At 37.6% G+C, this 22334-nt stretch overlaps 1 protein-coding gene across 2 annotated transcripts; it reads left to right on the top strand.

Moving 5' to 3' along the window:
• The first annotated feature begins 315 nt into the window (after positions 1–315).
• Positions 316–20859, top strand: LOC146456539 (transforming growth factor-beta receptor-associated protein 1-like). 2 transcript variants are annotated; one of them, XM_085092957.1, is made up of 31 exons: positions 316–652; positions 1589–1641; positions 2817–2910; positions 3635–3698; positions 4427–4461; positions 4911–4946; positions 5704–5760; positions 5882–5989; positions 6403–6480; positions 6810–6872; positions 7228–7391; positions 7780–7828; positions 8468–8560; positions 8976–9071; positions 9168–9272; positions 9376–9457; positions 10496–10551; positions 10658–10699; positions 11288–11410; positions 11742–11812; positions 12913–12981; positions 13744–13816; positions 14823–14960; positions 15505–15605; positions 16119–16233; positions 16457–16546; positions 17062–17129; positions 17964–18036; positions 18601–18735; positions 19066–19121; positions 20145–20859. In XM_085092957.1, exons 1-31 carry the CDS (start codon positions 527–529, stop codon positions 20308–20310), a joined length of 2679 nt encoding a protein of 892 aa, XP_084949083.1. In that variant the 5' UTR covers positions 316–526; the 3' UTR covers positions 20311–20859. The 2 variants fall into 2 exon arrangements, with proteins under 2 accessions (XP_084949083.1, XP_084949084.1); XM_085092958.1 differs by lacking the exons at positions 316–652; positions 1589–1641; positions 2817–2910 and having other exon boundaries at positions 5902–5989; positions 20145–20858.
• Positions 20860–22334: the final 1475 nt, after the last annotated feature.

The raw sequence follows: 22334 nt of genomic DNA on the forward strand, positions 1-22334 counted from the left end.
TATGTTATTTTCGGAATATTCGAGAAATAACGAAACAGCGGCTCTCTTCGATAAAATATTCCACCAGGAAAATATCAAACGATACCGCCCAAATTTATCTATTGTTGTTTATGCAAGGACAAAAATCATGACCCCAAAATTATTTTTACGGGAAACAAATACAATAAACAACAGGCTGATTATATTTTCAACAGCGTTTAGTCCTTGGCAACAATTTGTTTAATGAATCGCGACTTGCAAGTTGGATCTTCGAAGTTCTAGAATTGATTCTTTGAAACCGCAATTTGAATATGATAAAATTCCACTTCAATGAGTCATATAAGACAAAAACGTAGTCCTCTTTGTTTGCTAGCACAGCAAATAAAAAGAAGAGAGTTCAGTATGAAATGACTGTAAAAGATCGTAAATTAAATCTTTTTGATGTGCGCCCACGCGAAACACCCACGTGACACCCACGCATGTTCGAGGATGGTGGAGGACTGGGCTAGTTCCCTTGAGCCTGCGATAAATCAGAAATGAAAACAATATGGCGGAGTTCTACAGTGGGAATTTTGCATCCTATGATTCTCAACCGAAAGTGAGCTTTAAAGCGTTTGAAATAGCACCAGTCATCGAGAGAATAGTAACTACTTCTGCAGACAGACCGAAAACGGTAGGTAGAAGTATGATTTCGTTTGTGTTAGCTCATACAAGTGTGTCATATATATGGAAGACACAGGCCTTCAAACTTTTTTTTTTGAAATTGTGCAGATAATTTTCTGCGAGAGTTGTAAAATACCATTTTCTTAATAAACTTCATAGGGGTATATTTTCCTGTTGTTATACTTACAGTCAAACTTATAATTAAGGATACTAAGATTTTTAGTAAAAGTTAAAAGTTTGTATTTTGCACTTTAGATATCTTAGTTTGAGAGAAAAGATGTTTCTCTATGAGAAGAAACATATGTCCAGAAAATCTTGCTGTTTCTGTACTAGTTGCTGGCACCCAGCATTACGCATCAGTCAATTCCAGCGGTGCCCAACCCTCCTCCCCCCAGGCATCAGTGGAGCATTTTTCCACATGGTCCATTCTTGTATTAGCCTGCCCTTGACACTTTGTGATTTTTTTCAGAGCTCTGTCACTTCCTTCCAATTTTAATTTCATGGGCCAAGATAGTTGTCCATTGTTGCATTTTGATTCCCGGTTTGGTCTCTATCATGTTGCTGTTGTGTTAAGTTTTCTAGGCAGTCAGATCAGCCTTGTAGTTATATCAATTACTTTTGTTTGCCTGGGGCTAAGGCCTGGGGGGGGAGTGGGGATGGGGACTGTTTGAAATGACTAATGCAATATCTTTATAATGCTTCTGATTAGCTCAAAAGATAACTTCCCCTCTCTTGTCCTCTGGAGTATCTGTACCCGTGGAGGTAAGGGAAAGTGTCTACTGACATTAATTTTCCAAAAATCACAGGTCTGTGTATTACAAGAGAAAGGGTGAAGGGAGGGGTAACGTGATTAATTTTTACTTTTTTAGTATGTTTGAAATGATACTAAATTGAATAAACTAATGCATACTAAATAGTTAAATAATTATAAAATTAACTATTTTAGGTTGAATGCATTGACTGTGCAGCACAGAATTTATACATCGGAACATCAGATTGGTAGGTTTATTTCTAAGTTTTTCAAAAGTACATGTTCGTAATTGGCTGTAACTTCTGACAACAACAACAATTTATTTTATAAATTCGGATTACATAAGGGGCTTGTCCCGCAAATAGCCACAAAGCTAGTCAAGGCGGGACAAGACGAGCACGAGAACATAATGGAAAAAAATTACAGTAAGTTACAAACACGCTGGAAAACAACAACAAAAAAAAAAACTTTACATGCATGTAGCTTCTAAAGAACATGACTGTGCAGTTCTTCTTAATAACAATAGTACAAAATTAGTTGTTATGAGACAACTAGAAAAACCATGAAAAACATGTAAAATTTGAACCAAAAGTTTACAAAATGACAGATGTGCAACAACCTGAAAAACAAACCATTGAGCTGTAAACACCCCTGAAATAGGTAAGGACCCAAGGAAGAAAACACCATGGTCAAATTTATTGATAAAATTAAATGTCTTAGCAGTTCTTACATTTGTTTGAATTTGTGGTGATCAAAAGGGTGAAAGTATTACTAATAACAGAAGCAAGAGCTTTAGATTCTCAGCAGATGCATACCCAGTACGTGGTAACCAGTTGCTTACTAGCCTGAGTTCTTAGACTTGCGAGTAACTTTAAAGGGGCAAAGAATGGTCCTTGAAAAATGATAGTCTATGCAAATTCTTGGGGAGTCTCGGAATCTTGAGCTCTTAAAAATAAACTGAGTCTTGGAGTCTCATAGTCTAAATGACCGTCGTAAAACAACAACAAAACAAAGAATAGTGAAAAGCGCCTCAACATCACAATCGTGTAGGCTGTGAAACATGTAGGCTTGGATGAATTCTGCTTGTAAATTGTTGTATTATGCCTAAAAACAGCAAGGTTGATTTCACGGCATCTTGCGCTCGGATTTGAAAAAAATAGGACTTCAAGTCTCAGTCTCGGATTTTAAATGAGAGTCTCGGCGTCTCGGTGAGTCTCAAATTTTACCATTCTATAGCCCTCTTTTACTTTGCTTATTAAGTTTCAAAACCAGATCATATGCACTATCTTTAGAAACTATCACTCGTTTTCTGCTCTTCAATTTTCATCCATGGTCCAACTTGACAATCTTTTATTGCACAGCATTTTTATTAGAAACTTAATACTTACCAGACTGAGTACTTTTAATTTATTTTTTTGTGCAGTTTTGTTCTTCATTATATTATCGATGAAGGAGTTTCACCTCTGGGGAAGACAACATTTCAGTCTGGACTTCAGTCATGCAAGCATCTTGGAATGGTTTGTTGATTAATAAATTTATTAAACACTAGCATGTCTGAACATTCAGGGTGCATTTCTTTAATCCCTGACTTTTCACTAACTTTAATTTGAGAAAAAAATTAGAATTTCCCTACCTTGGTGCAAAATTCCTTGACACTTTTCCAGTCAGATTAAATTAATCTCATGTCAGCTAGGCACAGACTGAAAAAGGGCATCTATCTTGTCAGTTTGACCTCAGAAGTTTGACATTAACTTTACCAGGCTTTCATTTGGTCACTAGCAAACTACCTTTCCTGAGTCACTGCATTCTTTACTAGTGTGAATTTACTACAATCGTGGACAAATCTCGTTAAGAAAACTGCAAATTTTGCGCACATATTTCAATCTACGTTAAAGAAAACACCGCCTGGAAAGTACCAAACCTTCACTCCCACCCCCCCCTAACTCAATGTTTCTTTCAAGGCGGGACGATGACCCAGCCTTTTTTTTCTGCAGCATAACAACATTGATGAGGGGGGAGGGGGGGGGGGCTGTGTAGTTGACGTATCAGTAACGCTCGAATTTGGAGATTGACTGACAGTTTCTTAACCCTTTCATCCACGATTGTAGTTGAAATTAGTTAGAATGAGCCATTAAAATTTTATTAAATATTCTATCAATTGACTCTTTTTCAACTACAAAATGATTATATTCAAAACCTTGTCAGTATTATAAAACAACCTGTATATGCATGTTGTTTCAGAAAAAACCAGTCCAACAGGTGGTAACTGCACCGGCAATAAACAGACTTCTTGTTCTTTGTGATGGTAAGTGAATCCTGTTAACATCCAGGCTGCACATTTTGTTTATTGCATGAGAAAGTACACAGTCTGGACAAGCCAAGGTATCCACAATAGCCAATATTTACTCTCAGTGACGGTAGTTCCAGTTTCTGTAGCGTAAGAAATACTATGTTTAATGTACAATCCCCTGTTCCCTATATGGTATTGTCACTTACTTATTATTATTATTATTATTATTATTATTATTATTATTATTAATTATTTACTTAGTCCATTTTTTAAATTTTATTTGCATCCCTTAAATTTTTTGTAGGGGTTTCATAATGGTTACCATGGTTGCCTGATTGGAGAGGGGCATTGTGGTGTAAAAATTAGCATTCTGGGCTGAGTTGCTCGAAGCAAGGTTAGCGCTAACCATTGGTTAAGAGGTATTAATTAAAACCTATAGGTTGTCATGGTATTTAACCCGTGTTAGCGCTAGCCATGCTTCGAGCAACTGGGCCCTGATTGACACCTAACTTCCAGATGAAAATAACGCATAATATTATCTGTACCGATACATGTGAAAAAGTAATAATAAATTGCTAAATTATAAACTAGTTAAATTGGTTTGAAATTTAAAGCAACTTTAAATTAGTTGCTGTAGATCAGCCATTTTCTTAAAATGTAATTAAAATATATTAATCTTAAATAGTGATTTTGATTGCACTCACAAATTGCTTGAAAATGTTTTCTGTTGCTTGTCTCTTTAGGTGGAATTTTGATGTTCACCATGTTTGGTTTGGAGGTGAGCCATTTTTTTGATGGAGTTAAATTATGCAATTTAACTTAGTTAACTATGAACAGGAGTTTTTGTTGCTGTGTGGACAACAGTGTCATAGACATTACTAGCGCGTGTTAGCGTTAACGGTAGTGGTTTTCTCTGTGATTTGGTGTTCTTGGCATGTTAGTATTCATCAGTGTATTGGCATGTATCAGCGTTGGCATTTCATCAGCATATCAGAGTCTCTAGCAGCAATCCTGGCTGCTTGTATTGTAGGTAGGGTTGTGGTCAGCATTCATCTGTGGTGGTGTACCATGTATGTGCATGCCTTCACACATGCTCTCACTTTCACTACGTTTGTGCTAGCATGTTTGTTGTGCGGCGTTAGGTTGTTTAGAGTTTTACTATCAGTTTTTTTTTAGTTAGACTGCTCTTTTCAATCAATCTTATTTCTTCTTCAAATTATCTTACAGTTTCTGGCAACAGGATTCAAAGACAGATTTAAAGGGGTACGTCATATGGGAATTAAGTGATGATCATGGCACAAATTAAACCAGCTAGAATTCATATTAGTCAAGAATAGCTGTAGCAAAAATTGCATACTGGGTACCCTGATGAACTACGTACATCCTATTCCTATTTATCTGTTCAGTATTTAAAATATGAAATTTGCAAGGTCCATAATATTATTTCACATTAGACCCATAAAAATGTGTTGTACATGCAGTTGTTATTTAATTTCCAATAAAACCTGCCCCTCATACTTGATGATCATTGGTTGGGGGGTCAGCGGACGTCAATAAAAGTTCAACAGATTTTTGGTACACAGGGGTTTAAAGTTTAAATCCAGAGAGTCAAAGAATTGGTAAAAGAGGGGTTGGATAGATTGCATATTACCTGCCATGGAGACTGCACAGTATGAGTTATTAGTGGCCAATAGCCCTTTTCACGGTTAACTCTGCTCATTTGAATTACAATCATGAAATCTAGCATGTATGTGAGGCAATTTCGCGCTATTTTGTAGTTTTAGCCCGAAATTGCCTCGCATCCATGTTGGATAACATTGTAATGCAAATGAGAAAAATCAACTGTGGAAAGGGCTATTTATCAGGTGTTGGTGACAGTTAGAGGCTTAGACTACCTCACTATGTTTTTAAATTATTTTCCAATTAATTTTAATTTATTAATTAAATAATAATAATAATAATAATAATAATAATTATTATTATTATTATAATAATTATATTGTTTTGATTGTTTTATTAGGTGACGGCTGTCTGTAGAAATGATAATCCAATTGCGTTTGATCCTTTTGCAGTTGAGGTTGGTCTAATTATAATCTTATGATAATAATATATTGATTTTAAACTGCAATGTACATACAATGTACAAATAAATAAAAATATTATTATTAAAGCCTTGTTGGTTGATTACTTTGCTCAAGGTGTGTATGGCACTTTCCAGGAAGAAAGCTGTTCATATTCTGTCAGTAACTGAAGATAAGATAATTCCACTGAAAGAAATCCCACTGCCAGAACCTCCATTACACATGGTGAGTGACAATATTTATCACGATTTTAGATTTTTAGATTTTTATTTTGTACAAGAATCATTGTTGTTCCTAACTAAGGTCTTACTAGTCATGATGCTAAAATAGGTTATTATAATAAGCCTGTAAGGGTTTCTTTAGTCTTCCTTCCGACTTCAATGAAAATTGCAATATGTACTTATTATTTTATATATAATTGTGGGAAATAAACATTCATTCATTCATAATAAATAGTAATGTACAGTCCTTCGTCAAATAACAAGACAGTATAAGATACAAGTGAGGCTGTTGCTGTGTATGTTTATAATATTATTAAATGACCTTTGAGACAGGTTTTAGAGTAAGCTGTGTTGTTATTTTGTAATCATTATTTTTAATAATAATTATTTAATATTTTTTCAATTTTGATTTTTAAGGCAGCTGATGGAGGTGCTGTGTGTGTGGCTTTAGCAAACCAGTATCGCTATTGTATGGTGAACATTCTCTCTGGTCAGGTACAGACCCAGCTATCATTCACAATCATTAATTTAAACTTGACCTGCCATGAACTTTTGAAACTGGCTAGAGTGATCTTAATTCATACTTATTGCAGAGGTTGTAAGAGTTGTGAGGGTAAATATTAACAATTCAAAGTTAAGATATTAAATCCCAAACTCACTAGCCTCCCATAAGAACATCTCACTGATTTTTTTTTTCTGTGTTTTGTGGGTGATCATAGGATTGCCTAGACACCTTTCTGAGTAAATCCTTGATTGCCACTCAATAATATTTATTTAACTATTTAACTTTAAATAGCTTATTTTTTATTTGTACTTGTTACCAGGTCCAAGAGTTGTTTCATTATGAAGCTGAGATAACAAAAGGATTGGTAATGGGTGTTGGAATGGTAAGTGATTTCTTAAGGGACAGATTTAACCCTTTCACCCCTAATATCAAGGAACAGATTCTCCTATCTTGTCCCCACACTTTTCTTATAGAAGTACTGAGGAGAAGTTAGAAAATTCCCCTTGGGCAATCATATCCTTAATTTTCATGACCTCAGGGGTTGAATGAGCATTGACATTACAAGGAGAAATTTGACGTTGATCACCGTTAGGGCTTAAAGGGTTAAGGAGCCTTGGAGGACCTGAGCTGGCTTTCATGTATATTTTTGTCATGTTCACTGATGTGTGCCAATTATAAACTCCTTATTAAATAGACGGCAAACAGTACTGTGATAATATCATGTTATTGCATTGCAGGAGGAATTTCTGTTGAATGGCCCCACAGATGTCATGGGCATGTTTGTGACCTCAGAAGGGACCTCTCAAAGAGCACCACTTAGCTGGTCAGAAAGATTGCTGGCCCTAGGATATTCCTTTCCTTATGCCATTGCACTGGGAGCAAGCTCCATTACCATTCACAGGTACCATTTTGGCATTTACACTTACCGGTATTTACTCAGCATCTCTAGAGACAAAACCCCTTACACTTAATGTTTAATTTTAAGCAATTTTTTATGCTGCAAGGCCATCATCTGGGACCTTGTCCAAGTCTCAAACTGGAGAACCAGGAGCTATTTTTTGTCAGGCTTCCCTTGATCAATCTTGCAACATTTGTATGAGCCTACCTTGGATTTATCAAGAAACTTATGATTATAATAATTAGCTCCACCACCTTGACTTAGTGAGATTTACAGATTGTACATACATGGTAGTGTTGTTATATCAAACACTGAAAAAAAAGATAACAGTCCCTGATAATAGGAATTTTTTCTTACTAAATATGTTTGCTATGGTTTCCTATTTTAACAGCATTATAGGGCAAGACCAGAAGTCAAAGAAACAGTTAATTGGATTTAAGGTATGGACTGAAATTACAACTCTTACAGTTATAATTTAACTGTTAGTTAAAGGCACCGTTTGTCACTGTGTGGTATTTACCACTAATTAAGCAAGTTACTGACTGTGTTTTTACATACAGATGATGGACAGCCATTTTTTGTCCTTGTGTCTGTTTGGAGACAGAGCAGCTGGGGAGGGGGGGCTCTGTTATTTGTACTGTTATGTAGTTAATGTATGAGCTGCTATGAAGGGTGTGAGTTTGAAACAGTTTGTGTAGAAATCAGAGAATTTTGGTCAAGATTAGCTAAGGGTGTCTATCTAACCAGTGAACTGACGGCAGGTCTAAAACGCAGGTCACAGGTTGCAGCTGGTACAACCCTAACCCTAACCTCGGGTTATGGTTAGGGTTGTACCTGTGACCTGTTACCTGTACCTGTGACCTGCGTTTTAAACCCGCTGGTGAACTGATCATTGGTGGAGGCATTTTAGCCTAGAATAAGAATTGCATGTCAAGTGTCTCTGGGATACAGTAGGGTTTAATTTTCTCTAGTGTAGAATAGAAGGAGTGATTTTTTTTTTTACTTCTTAAGGCTTCCTAGGAGGGGATTTTGGGATAGTGTTTGCTGAAGAGTCTAGTATTGCTTTTTTTTTTTGTAAGGGTGGAAAATGTCTGCTGAACTATGAGAACCAGGTGTTTGTTTGTTCTCCAAGAGAAGTTTACTGCCTGGTGCAGCTTCCATTCAAAAAGCAGGTAATCGATTACCCTTTGCTTCAATGGTTGCATTTAATAATAATTATGTCATGATGACAAATGCTAAGAATAGACATTATTTTAGCTCCTAACTGGAAACAATGTTTTGGGTGAGAAAAGATCTCAAACAAAGAAATTTTTAACCATAATGTCAGCTTTTAAGCCATAAAAATTTTGCACTTTTCAGTTACAACTTGTGTGCTCCTAATTAAAATGTGTATTTTCCAAGGCAAGTTATAGCTGACTGATAGTATTTTGTGTCTGCCATCAATCTGAGGACAGATATCTTTGACATTTGAAGCCAAGATTCATTTTTACTAAGACAGCCATGTTACAGTATACTGTAATCATGTCAGATTACAGGCTGAGGTTTATTATTGTCTCAGAAACTAATATTTCAGTAATCATTTGCTAGGTTCAAATGTTGTTAAATGAGAAGAGAGTGAGTGAAGCTCTTCAGCTTGCACATGTTGCCATGGAAACCATGACTGGGTCTCAGAGAGATGAGAAGGTACATTCATTTGATTTGTTGAGTTAGTTGGTAAATGGTGATTACAACAATATGCTACAGACATTGCCATGGTAACTCTTGTTGGTTTTGTGTTAGCTTCTTAGCAGAACGCAGCAAAAAGCTGGATTCATTTACATGGCGGAAGGTTACTTTACAGAAGCCGCCAGTCTCATGAGAGAGGGAGGACTGGATCCAAGAGAGGTATAAGCAGCAGGTGTTATCATACATTACGTGTTTGGTGTTCAGTGTAAGTCTAGAGTGATTGTTAAATTATAATTTGTTGTGAATTTTGATCTGTTTTTAGCTTATCATTTTGTTCCCACGGCTACTCTCATCCAACTGGAAATATTTACCATCAAGAGAATTAGTTGAACTAAGTGGCCTTGGTAAGTTTCATGATAACAGATTTTACAACAAGTTATTTGAGATATCTTAAGCCTTTATGCCCCGAGAGTAATGAGCATCTAATTTCTCCTTGCATTACAACTATTTGATCAAACATGAAAGTCATGAGAATTAAAGAAGTGATCGCAAAAGGGTTAAATGTAATAATAGGGAGCTTAAGCAATGATGACAGCAATGTCAACAAAAACGTCACCTGAAAAGATATATTTATTTCATTTGTGCTACTTTGCGATTATTTCAACTCCCTGAACTTTTACAAAAATGGTTAACTATCTAGGAACCAAATTGGTAGGAGTGGCGCACAAGTTAAGAAAGAAAATGAAAAATTCACCGTCGTGCATTCACGTTCTCCACAAAACCTTAAATGTGGTCACTTCATGTTGTTGTTTTGCAGAGGACAGCAAAGAAATGTACCAAAATGTAAAACGTACGTGCAGAGTGATTGTTTTTACTCATTAAATCTACTGTTTTGCGGCGTTTTTCATTGCCGTTGCCGTTGCCGTCGTTGTTGTTTAAGCTAAGCTCCGTAATGTTGTAGAAGTGATGTGTTTAAAGTGAAAACAGTTCTTAGTTCTTAGTTTTTGTCAGGGATAATTGAGGAAAATGTTTAACGCATGACAATTATTGTCTTATAGATCTATCTGGTATACATGTAACATATTGTTTTGAAATGATTTAAGAATATAAATTATTAATAAATTTGATGATAGGTTATTGGAACATGTTATCAAAACTCTAAAACAAAAATTCTTGGCAGTGCTAATTTTTTTGTGTATTTATTTTGTACCAAAATACTGTCAGTGGTTAGAAAAATAATCTCTTGCACCATACAGTTATTATTTTTTTCACTTGGTACATATCCTGGTTGCTGGAAAACATTTAAAGCAACATCACTAGATTGAAGTTTTTGATTTTGTTTTATGTATAAGATGCAAGAAACATTACTACCCAGTAAGCACTTTTGTATGTCAATTCTTATCACACATCTTTGACAACAATGCAACTTTGTTTGTTTCTAGTGAAAGGCAACAAGCAGTTTTTAGCAGAAGCTGAACAATTTTTGTTGCATTTCCTCGTAAGTTTGTTTATTTTCTGGGAAAGTCCAGCTTGTTTTATTTGTTTTCATTGACATTGTAATGGTTTTCAATTGACACTTTTTTCTGTATGGCCTTATATTACAGGAGGATACGAGAAACAGTGCAGATGATAAGGGCTATAAAGAGGTTAGCAACAGTCTGTTTGGTTTTATGCTTGTAGCTGCATTTGGCTTTTAATTCATGATTATGGCTGTGATATCCTATTTAATAGTATGTTATTTATGTGCATCTGCTGAAATTAGTTTGCTATTTTGTAGTAAACCAGCTCTTGCAGGCCCTTTATTGTCTTATGCTATTTCACACCTTGGGATCATGTTTTGGGGTATAAAAATCCTTCAACCAACTGCCTCATATAACGTAATGGTAGATGGGTACTTTCTGGGCCTTCACTATGGTCACTGCCCCCCCCCCCCCCCCCCAACCATTGCTGGCATCCCTCCAAGCATTCCACGCCCTGCTATTCTGTACTAGAAGCACAATTGCAATTTACAATGGCTGGTCACCAAAGTTGGCTGACAAAGAGAAAATTGTCAAATAATCAGATTTACCCATAAAACGTTTTAGTAGCTAGTCATATCTACATTGTCGGTTTTGTTTCTTTACACCTCACAGAGGTTGCTGAAAAGCTTGGAAGAGTAATAAGGGTAGAACAGAATTGCTAATTTAACACGTTTTTATCATTTGATTTCAAGATGTTTTTTCTACCTTTTTCAGGAGGTTGACACGGCACTTGTAAAATTGTACGCTGAAAGAAATTCTCCATTGCTTCAAGATCTCGTGTCGAGTGACAATTCCTGTACTGTTCAAGATACCATCACCTGGCTTCAGAAACATGAGGTAAAAACGGTACAAGTGATCCATGGGGCTATTAAACCAAATCACAAAGTTATAATTATTCAGACCGTGAAATATTTCTCACCATGCCAATTCGGTGGTAAACTTCATTAGTGTTAATGATCCTCCACATTCATGTGAGCTGTTTTGAAATACGTTGTCTGTGTTTCAGTAACTATTTGTTGCAACCAATTAAAATTTCCTACCAGAGATAGAGAGAGGACAAAAGGGGAGATGCATTATTTTGAGAGAGGTGTTACACAAGGCAGGGGTGTGTAGTGGAGACATGCGACAGGACATACTGGCTAAGTTGTACTTCTGCTCCTTGTTTCAGAGACACCATGCATTGGCTCTGTTTTATTGCTATCACAATCAACCTGCTGAGGCTGTGGCTGTGTGGAAAAGGTATACCCTTAACTTTGTTGTACCAGTCCAGACTAAGTTGTTTGCCCAAAGTCCGATTTTGGTTCAAGTTTAATTACAAATCAATGAGAATTTCTCCAACAACAACAACAACAACAACAACAACTTACAACAACTTTATTTGATATTCATATCTTTTACAGGAATACGTAGTCCGCATATAGCAGAGCTAATCGAGGCGGGCTGCGTAACTTAAAAGTTTTTTCCCTCGGTTTTGACCCAGACTTTTCTTGACCATCAGCTGGAAATTAACTTTTAAAGACATTTTTAAGGGGAAAGATGAAAACGTTGTTTAACTTTTAATCGGAGATTTGCGTTAATCGGCTTTCGAGCAACCGGGCCCAAAAGAGTAATGTTTCCATCAGTTAATTCACGTACCACACACAGCAGAATTTCACTCAAAGGAAGACAATCTGACAATTGCCGGAGTGCGACACGGCCTGCAGTAAATAACACCGGGATAGCATGACAACAAAGTGAGAGCTTCGAGATAACCGAGTTCAGCTTAGCAACATCTTAGACTTTCTTAAAGGGGAAGTATCACGAGAATTTGGTGTTATTTGAAAACCCAAAAACGTTTGTCTGTCAACAGAAACAAGAAAATGATTGTCTAGAGTTTTGTTATAAGTTATCACCCCAGTAAAACATTTAACTGTCGATTAGTGTCTCTGGCCAGAGACAGCCGAGTAGGTCGGAATGGATAGAAACTTGAAAAATGTTTGGCTAACGTTTTCCAAGTTCTCGCTAGAACAGATCAAGAGATGTTCCTTTCAAGAATTGAGTTGATTTCTTTCCTCTCGTTCTAGAATTATTTTGTAGCTAAGTTAAGGTCTTATTTCACCATTTTTAAGAAAAGAGGTTAAAAGCACCATGACACTTCCCCTTTAAAGTCAGATTTCGTGGTGTCCAGGCAGGCGGGAAAAGACCCAAAGAAGTCGACTTGTGACAAGTATATAACCTCAACTAACTCATGATCCTACTCATGTTAAGAAAAAAACTTATGGCACCGCCATGTGCCAGTAACATCTAACAGTCTACAGTGTGTTGTTAAGTTGTTTTCATGTTTCTCGTTTTTTTTTTAGGATTATTCAAGAAGAAACAAAAGATGCAAACTTTCCAGGAATGGAATATGTAGTTATTTTTCTTTCGAAGTAAGACTTGAGATTGTACCTAAAATTTTGTGTTTTGTTTTTAGTAAGAATACTGTGCCAGGGAAACATAACAAGTGATCAGTCAAATTGGTTTTGGAAGAAATTTGTGGCGGGAGCAGTGGTCATGTATTGATGTGCTATTAATAGAAGCTTTGATGTCATTATGTATTGAACATTACAAACAGGCCGCGGTCTTATCTCATGGATTGGCCTGTGAAAATTGACCGCCACCATTCTGCTAATCACCAACCACCTCTCCTATTAGGCTTCCTTTTTAGACGAGTTAGCGGTTTCCATAATCGGTTCATTTCACGCCTTAAGCTGGTTGATGCAGGCCCAGACCTCAGTCTGCAGTTTCACATGGTTATACTTGTTCCAGAGATATTCTTTCTCTTCAAACAAGATTGAGCTCTGAAGCAGCGACGACGAGCTGCACGCAATGTTTGAGCCGCGAAGAAGCGACAAGGAGCCGCAATGTTTGAGCATAACTTAGGAGAACGAAAACCTCTGGCGCCAGGGTAACTGGCCATTTCAGTGACTTTCACCAGTGTTGCTTGCAGCAGCTATTAAATGGCATTGTTAGGAGCTATAGATATCAAAGAAGTATTACGTGATATGAAGCCTAACTGGTGTGACCTATTTTAGATGGAGAGGCGTTTCCTAGCGTTTAAATTTGTTACTGATCTACCTATTATAATTTTATTAGCTCTTATGTCTGTTAGCAATCCTCAGGAAAAAATGTCTTTTTTTTATCTCGATTAGTTTACAGGATTCTGAATTTTTGTGGAATCATGTGCCATGGCTTATGGAGAAAAATCAAGATATTGCAGTTAAGGTAAAATAATTTGCATTTGATAATGGCGACAGGATGACGCCGAAACGTCATGTTCTTGTGCTAATATTTCTTTTAAAAGGGAAAATTTGAATAAGTAATACCTGGATACTGTAAAATTCCACTTATAAGGACGACACCTCCCGGTTATAGGCCCCTCTACCTGTAAAAAGTAAATAGATAAAATGAAAATTACAAAATCGAGGTTAAAAGTTACCCGCTTTCGTTAAATGCCGAACACAGTACAACTTCGGTAACTGAAGTTAGAAAAGTATAATTCAAATGATTGTATGGAAAACTCTTTTCTCAAGGTCTACTAATGCTGAAGCATTGAAGCTTTCGACTGTTTCTCACAGTCTTTTTCAGCAAATAATGAAGACTGTGAGGAAGAGTCGAAAGCTTCAATGCTTCAACTTTAGTAGACCTTGTGAGAAGAACTTTCCATACAATTGTTTAAGATTCCAAGGTCAAGAATGAGCATCCACAGTGGGTTCAACTGGATTGCGGAGCAATCAAAGGGCAGAAAGCATAACCATGGCTTTTCGTCTCAGCTTATTTCGAAATGTTTTTTCTCTATTCCGCTTATAAGCGCCCTCTACTGAGGTCGTACAAGTCCAGGGCTTCTTAGCGGCCTTTGACGTTCTTGCATGCATATTATTGCTCTGTGTGTAGGTCTTGAATAACTTTAATCTATAACAGTATATAGATTAAATTCTATTCAGATTAAATTGTAATAGTGTAAATTGTCAATTGTAACGTTTTGTAATCTTAATTACTGTAATTATTGTAAAGCAGTTTTGTGTTGTTTCAATAAACGTTGTATTGCAAAAAAAAATTAATCTATACCAGTTGTTACTGGCCGTCGAGCCCGTAGTGAAAAAAAGCCCTTGATGAAAGCTGAGACTTCACTAAGAAGTCCCTTTGTGGTACATGCATAGGTGGTGGTTGTTGTCTTTTTCTTGTTGTTAGACTTGTAGTAACTCAATTTTGTTTGCTTGAACTGGCTTAGGTCTTCACTAACAGATCAGTGGATGAATCTCCAAACAACGAAAAGATGAAGCCAGACTTGATAGTGGAATATCTTCAGAGATTTCCTATTGCGTTACAACGATTTCTGGAGTATCTTGTGTATGACAAAAAATTGGAGGTAACGTGTGCGGTTTTTCTCACTTAGAAATTAGTAGCTTACTTGCTTGTGTTTTGTAGTAAGGATTAGATGAGATATCCGATAGCGAATGTAAAAGCCACATAGAACAGTGACACTCAAATCTTAGACCATTCAACAACAAATGGCTCTGTACCACGAACGGCCTCTATTGCAGTACATTTTTCAGTAAAGTAGGCAATGTTTCTCAAAAGGTGGTTTATGCTTAGAGTGGTAAGTTCTCTTTCGACTCGTGATGTGAATACTCCGCCACTCCAAAAGTAATCCTGAAAAGAGTGGCTACGGCTACGCAGCTACGTGGCTACGCGGTTACCTCGCTCTTTAATCCGCGAGCCGAAACAAGCGCCCTACACATCAATATATCTCGTTCTTTAATCCACGAGCCGAAACAAGCGTGCTAGCTGCGTAGCCACCTGCCACGTAGCCGCGTATCCACTCGTTTCAGGGTCACTTTTGGAGTGGTGGGGCATTCCCTAGTTACTCCCACACAGTTTCTCTCTTTTCATTGTTTTTTTTTTTTTACCAGAAAGAAAAGTACCACACTCATCTGGCGCTTCGTTATCTTGAACATGTGTTAAAAATGAGAAGAGAACCTTCCTGTTCCCTTGAGAGTCTCAATAAACAAAGGTAGGATTGGAACCGCGAGAACTACACGCAACAACGGCCACAATAAATAAGCTAAGGACCATCCTTTTCTGCCAACATGTTTGCGGGATTGCTGAGCAAGAAGCGAAGCGCAGGGCAGCTCTCTGCGCACGTGCTGTCGCGTATCACCGAATTTGCTTGTCGCTCGAAATTCAGGAAAACGGGTTGCACATGCACATCATAACTGTCTCTAAAGATAGTAGTCGGGCACCGTTTAATTTTAGTACGCCTGCAGCTGGCTACATGACACACTGTGGTACCCTTTTACCCTTTCTCTTGCCATAAGCATCGAGAAGTTAAACTGCTTTTTCTTTTGTTCATTAAACGAGTGCAGACAAGTAGTCATAGAGACAGCTCTGACGAAGGACTAACGCCGGAAACGTCAGCACTCGAATCTCTTTACGGTGGCCAATTTGCCTTTAGTTGTCAACTCTGTTGATAAACCAAACATTCAGATAAACCTACGATTTGATTGATTGTTTATTTGTATTTCAGAGCCAAGCTCCGTCACATGTTGGAATGGTCGTCTTTGTATAGAGTCACTCTCTTGTTATCGAAGATAAACGATGATTCCGATTTAGATGCTGAGGCTGCCATTCTTTACGGGAAGGTTGGTAGATGTAGGCTTCTGTCTCTTTCAGCCTTCCCTCCATCCTGGTTGTTCTTGAATATATTCTTTGTTTGTTTGTTTGTTTGTTTGTTTTTTTTTTTAAGTTTTACTTCTTTTCTGGTAGTCAGGGGCCCATTATTTAAATTCCAACTGGAAATCCACTTCTCATCATTGAAACTGATTAGCGGCCAATTTATAAATTTCAATCTAACTTGTTTTTCAGATGGAGCAATACAGTAAAGCACTGAAGATCTTAGTGTACAAACTCCAAGATTTCTCAGAAGCTGAAAGATTTTGTGAGCTGCATTCTAAGGTAATTTCAAATGGCGGCTGGCTTGGTGGGTAATCGTAATTAAAAAAAAAAATGGAAGGAACGTTGTTTGAGATAATCACTTCCATACTATCTGGTGTTTACTAGCACGAGCTTCTTACGCGTTCGCTCCCACGCGTTTTTCACATACACGCAGAACACTTAAACACACTACTTACATGTACCTTGCTAGCGCTTCTCATGCGCATTCATTCTTATTGGTAGGGAAGATTAGTTATTGGGAACCATGTCTGCAGCTTATCAATATGCTTGGTGTAAAACACATTTTTGCCTTTGTGCCTGGAAGCTTCTGCTTCTCGTAATTTGATTTACTTTTATAAGTTATACTTACTAAAAGTTTTGTTAGTCGTTGTTATTTTAATTTGTGTTTTCCTCATTCCTCGCTGAGATTGTTTGTCCCTGTGACAATGCTTCTCTTTTTATAGTTTCTCTAGCTTTTCCGTATTTTCTTTCCCTCTTCATTTATTTATTTATTTTTTTAAATTCATTTTCTACAGGGCAAAGACAGAAACTTTCGAACAAAGCTTTTTCAAACTCTACTAGAGGTGTACCTTTCACCCGATGAGTAAGTAAAACATGTAGCAAAGAACAGCTTTGGCCATTACCGAATTCCTGTACCCTCTGTTTCAAAACGAGGTCCTGGCGCAACCTCGTTCCCAGGGTCTTTCATCTTCGCACAGTAAAAGACCCTGGGAATGAGGCTGGCTCGGGCGAAAGACTTTCATCAATTGAAAGGAATCATCCATGGCTCTGAAAAGCAAATTGTAATGGTGCTTTTCCGTGTAACATTAGTTAAGCAGGGCCGTACCTGAGATTTTTTTTCTGGGGGGGGGGGGGGGGGCAAACTCCGCACACCCCTCACAGAGGTCTCCCGTATGCAGACATGGACAGGGTTTCTAGTTGGACTTTTTTTTCACACCTATTTATTATGGCATAAACACCTTGTTTAGCTTGAACTCTCATTCAATGGTAAATTTAAAACACGGTCGACGCACTGCTGTAAACAGAAGGAAGAAATTACTGAGGGCTAAAAGGCTAAAACACGCTCCAGGGAGCTAGTCGAGTAGGCTCGTCAGTCTTTATTTACACGCCGAATTCTAACCCACAGGCAGCCCAAATTACAAAATCATTATTTTCATAAGAAAACTTTTACTGGCTTTTGCCTCGAAAGATTTTCCAAATCAATTTTTTTGGAATTCACATTGAAGGAAGATCTTGATTAGTCTATTTTCTTGTGATTTCGGACCAATATCTCTACAAGAAATAGCTAAGCAAACTCAAATACTATGTTGGAAAAAAAAGAGTTTTCCTGGCGGGGCAGCTGCCCCCCCCCCCTCCCCCCTTGCTATGTACGGCCCTGTTAAGTCAAAGGTTGAACTCTTTGTTTGCCACTTCTCAGGGACCGTGAGCCATTTGTCACGCCAGCGGTTGCACTTCTCAATTCACACATGGCGGACTTTGACACAGCCGAGGTATTTTTATGTACTTTTATAACTATAGCTGGATCTCTTAGTTTGAGAAACACCACATAGATTAAAAACAATTATAGCAGGAAACAGAGAAAAGCAATTGAAAAATTAGTGCAATATTATACGTCGATTATTTGGCGAAGACCGTTTGGTCCGTATCTGTCTCTTTGCTCACGCATAGTCAACAATTATTCCACGAGCACGCATTGGATATGAGATGATCATCTTGTATCCAACAAGCGCGAGTGGAATAATTGCTTTTATTAAAAACAACCCTAAAATTTTATTCCGCAAAACAAGCTTGCAAGATTAGGTATAGTGTAAATACTTGTAGGGCATGGTATAATGGCTCATATAGCATGGCAGCAAACCAATCAAATCCATGAAATTGCATTATACAACGATCAGGTTTTAAATAAACCAGGTTATCACACCCCGTTTTCTCGTGGTCTTGAAAACCCATAACATTTGTGTTTCATTGTGTTCAGCAAGAAGACCCAACAAGCGTGAATCTAATCCCAAAAACACTACTAACATTTTCCATCGTTTTGAACTGTTAATTTTTAGGTGATCAAGCTTATTCCTGAACAGTGGTCGATTGGCCTCATTTCTCAGTTTCTGAGCGGATCAGTCCGGTTAAGTCTTCATAAAAGTCGCACCACAAAGATTCTCAGCAGCTTATCTCGAGGAGAAAACCTCAAGGTTAGTCTGGAGCTTCCGCCGGAAATCATAGTTTTTTTTTTGCAGCTTTCTTCTCTAGTTGTTACTCCACCAATCTGTTGACGGAAAATATTTGGTAAATTTTAGGGATACGATCCTCTGGCACCGCGGGTAAAAAGCGCGGGAAAACGTGCATCAGCCAAACCGATACTGGTTTAGTTTGAGAGTTTTAATTGACTGAAATACCACCTGCACAAAGGGAAGAGGGCTTTGCACGGATCTAATGATGGAGCCCACGGGAAACGTAATTCATTCCCAGACTCATCAGTCCAATAAAGTATTTCTCAGTATTGCTCAATATTTTGATTTCAGATGAGAAGTTCTCACATGATATCACACAAAGCTCATCTTTTGGTGACAGAAGAAAGGTAACGTATCAGACTTTTAATTAAACCACAAGAATTTTAATCTCGTCAGCTTTAGAGCGAAGCAAAACATCAACATTAGTCTTGGAATGGTAACCTGAGTGGTCGTGATGTTCAGAGGTTTTCCGTTGAGTGTCGCAAAGCTAAACCAAGGTAACCAGTCTGAACCAATCACAACAAACGTAAACGTCACGATAGACGAATTAGAATTCTGTTTTCTGATTTGTAAACAATGTGGTTTGAGACAGTAAAAGAAAACCAAAGCAAACATGAAATTACTTTCTGATCGACACTGTTGAAATTTCGTTCCGTTAATGTCATTAATCTCTACGATCTGTTACCATCGTAGAGATTATTCATCTAAACCAAACTAGTCTAAAGCAAACTAACAAAAGAAGCTATCACTATACAGCCATAAAAGGTGTAATGTGCGTGGCAGACGCATGCAAAATCTAGGGCGCAAGAGAGAGAGAGAGAGGGCGCGCGAGGGAGGGAGACACGCGAGAAGCTCTCCCTCCCCTCGTGAAGCCACGAAGGCTATAGAAAGTGTGACAAAGTGTGCAACCGCCGGCTTAAAGTGCCCCTGGGGCGAAATTTCATTTTCCATCTTTTTGCATTTTCGTGTAGAATATGACCTTCTTACTCATGTTACTTCATAAACTGTATTCTGCTGTTGCGAACTAAATAACAGCAGAATACAGTTTATGAAGTAGATTCCTTATGAAAATTAGCCATGTGGAATTTTTCGTGTTGAGCCAATGACGTCACTTCCTGTAATTTGAGCCTTAACTTCCGGAACAAGGCCAAGTAATGGCGGCCGTGAAATCTCGAATAAAAAGCTAAAAAAAATACTTCCAATCGCCGTAAAGGATTGAAATTTGGTAACATGAGTAAGAAGGTCATATTCTACACGAAAATGCAAAAAGATGGAAAATGAAATTTTCTTCCCAGGGGCACTTTAACAAGTTAACCATCTCCTCGTTTTCCAGCAATCATATCCCTCTGACAATTCGTTTGTTCCTGCAGATTATGTCAAGCTTGCAGGCGGCCTTTCAACGAACCTGCCGTGGCCCGTTACCCTAATGGCGTGACAACACATATTCACTGTGCGAGAAATAAGACTGTTTGCCCCGTGACAGGTCACGTATTCTCATCGCTGGACCAAACGAATGAAATTCCCAAGGGAGAATGAAAATCACGTGAAATATAACCATCCTAGTATCCAGGTCCTTGGATGAGCAAAAGCTCTTGCGGTAGACGCAAATACAGCTTCTGTCAAAACAACTTACAACAAACTTCGTAAATGGTTACATGTGTTCCGCCAGAACGCTCAACAGCTTGAGAACCAAGGGTAGTCATGCTGGAAAAGCTTCAATGGAAGCCACTACAAAAAACAATATTCCATGTACAAATTGGTGTACAGAAATATGGAGTCTTGTAATTATCCAACATTCTAGTCTAGTATAACGAAATATTCCAAATATTTTTATTTAAAAATGTGTATATTATGTGATCTATATTTTACTATTTTTTTTAATCCTAAGCCCATTTCTGTTCAGTAGGAAGCTACAAAACACTGCCAGAAATATCATGTGCCCAGTAGGAAATTAAAAAAATAAGTATTTGTAAATAAAGTGTTTGTGACTATAATTTATATTTTGTCAAAGGATATTTACGGAGATTCGAGGCAATCACTAGGTCAGTATCCTGGAATAAAATACCATCTTACACCATCGTGAATGGTAAATATCGCAAAGTGTTCATATATTTAACAAATCGACGGCACAATTTTCTTTGGTCTATACTCTTATAGACCATAAGATGATACCATTAAATGTTCAAAACTTGTCAATGAAACCTGCGGCTCTTGGTTTCACTTGAGTTTTTGAACATTTTATGGTGTCGTTTTATGATCTATATAGACCATGCCCGAGAAATAGTGACCATTAAATTGTCTTCTCGGCCTTATGCGCCTACTGGCGCGCAGAGATTTAATGATGATGATGACGAAATTGTCTTCTGGTTGTTCTTGCAAAGCGAAATCAACAAGATCTAGCAATATTTCGTGATTGCTTTTAATAAAACAATTATTCCACTTGCGCTTGTTGGATATGAGATGATTACAGCAAACTTGGCGCTACGCACATCTTTGGCTCTCAATCATCTCATATCCAAAGCGCAATATTTGCTTCGTCGTTTTGCAACTCGGCAAATACCCCTCACTATCCATTTAAATCGGGGATTAGCGTGCTTTGGAACAACTAGGCCCAGGGCAGAGACTGAGATCTTGACTCTTTGACTAAATATAAAATCCGTGTTTTAAAATAACAACAATATAAATTCAGTGAAAACGGATAGAACGCGTGGACGAGGCCTTAGCCAAAATGTCTAAAGTGCGTTAGATTGACCATGGTTCCGGAATGAGAATATAGAGGTTTCCTCTAGCTAGATTTCTCGTTTCACGTAGATTTGGGAAGACGTACGGTTACAAACGTTTGCTGCCACTGGTGATATTCAAAGGTCACCAGGGGAACTTGAAGGACCTCTTATGAGGGATTTTTGTTTTAAATTATATGTTCTTCTGACACCGGAATAAGGCCAATCAAATCGGAAGGCACCCTTAATTGACTGGCGACGTTGAAAAAAGGGGCATTAAAAAGTCACTGAATCAAAATATCAACATTTAGAAAATAAATTTAATAACAAATGAAAAAGTTTGAGAGTCCACTTCATAAATTAACAGTCTTTGTACTACAGTGGAATTAGCCTGAAGATCCAAAATTTAAAAAATTTGGAAAATGGGAAAGTCTGCAGATACCATTATTGCAAAAGCCCTGTTATATAAATTAGCAGACTTTGTACCACATGGAACCGGACCGGGCTCCTTCTTTTGTACTTCTTCTTCTTTTATTTATTTATTTATTTATTTATTTATTTATTTATTTAATTTATTTTTCTAACCATTATTGAGGCAAATCAAAAAGAACGAAGAAATATCATATTCGGAGCCGAGAGATGATCTCTTAAAGGGTGCGTTTCTTTGGGAAAATCCGAATCCAGATTTTTGATCCAAGATCACTGGGATCATGGTGCATCAAAGGAACCACAGTGGATTCGTCGGTTCCTTTGATACACCATGATCCGAGTGACCTTGCAAAAAAAAAGCGGGAATCAGATTTTCCCAAAGTTGGGAGTCAGCGCATGCGGAAGGCCAGG

The sequence above is a fragment of the Pavona decussata genome, unplaced genomic scaffold (assembly GCF_977016875.1).
Source record: "Pavona decussata unplaced genomic scaffold, jaPavDecu1.1 SCAFFOLD_254, whole genome shotgun sequence".
Taxonomy (NCBI): domain Eukaryota; kingdom Metazoa; phylum Cnidaria; class Anthozoa; order Scleractinia; family Agariciidae; genus Pavona; species Pavona decussata.

What these genes read in the sequence shown, in the direction of transcription:
- LOC146456539 (XM_085092957.1), top strand. Translation starts at nt 527, where the DNA reads ATGGCGGAGTTCTACAGTGGGAATTTTGCATCCTATGATTCTCAACCG. An exon ending in ACTTCTTGTTCTTTGTGATG is followed by an intron (nt 3,699 to 4,426) that starts GTAAGTGAATCC and finishes TTGTCTCTTTAG; the next exon opens with GTGGAATTTTGATGTTCACC. An exon ending in GAGGACTGGATCCAAGAGAG is followed by an intron (nt 9,273 to 9,375) that starts GTATAAGCAGCA and finishes ATCTGTTTTTAG; the next exon opens with CTTATCATTTTGTTCCCACG.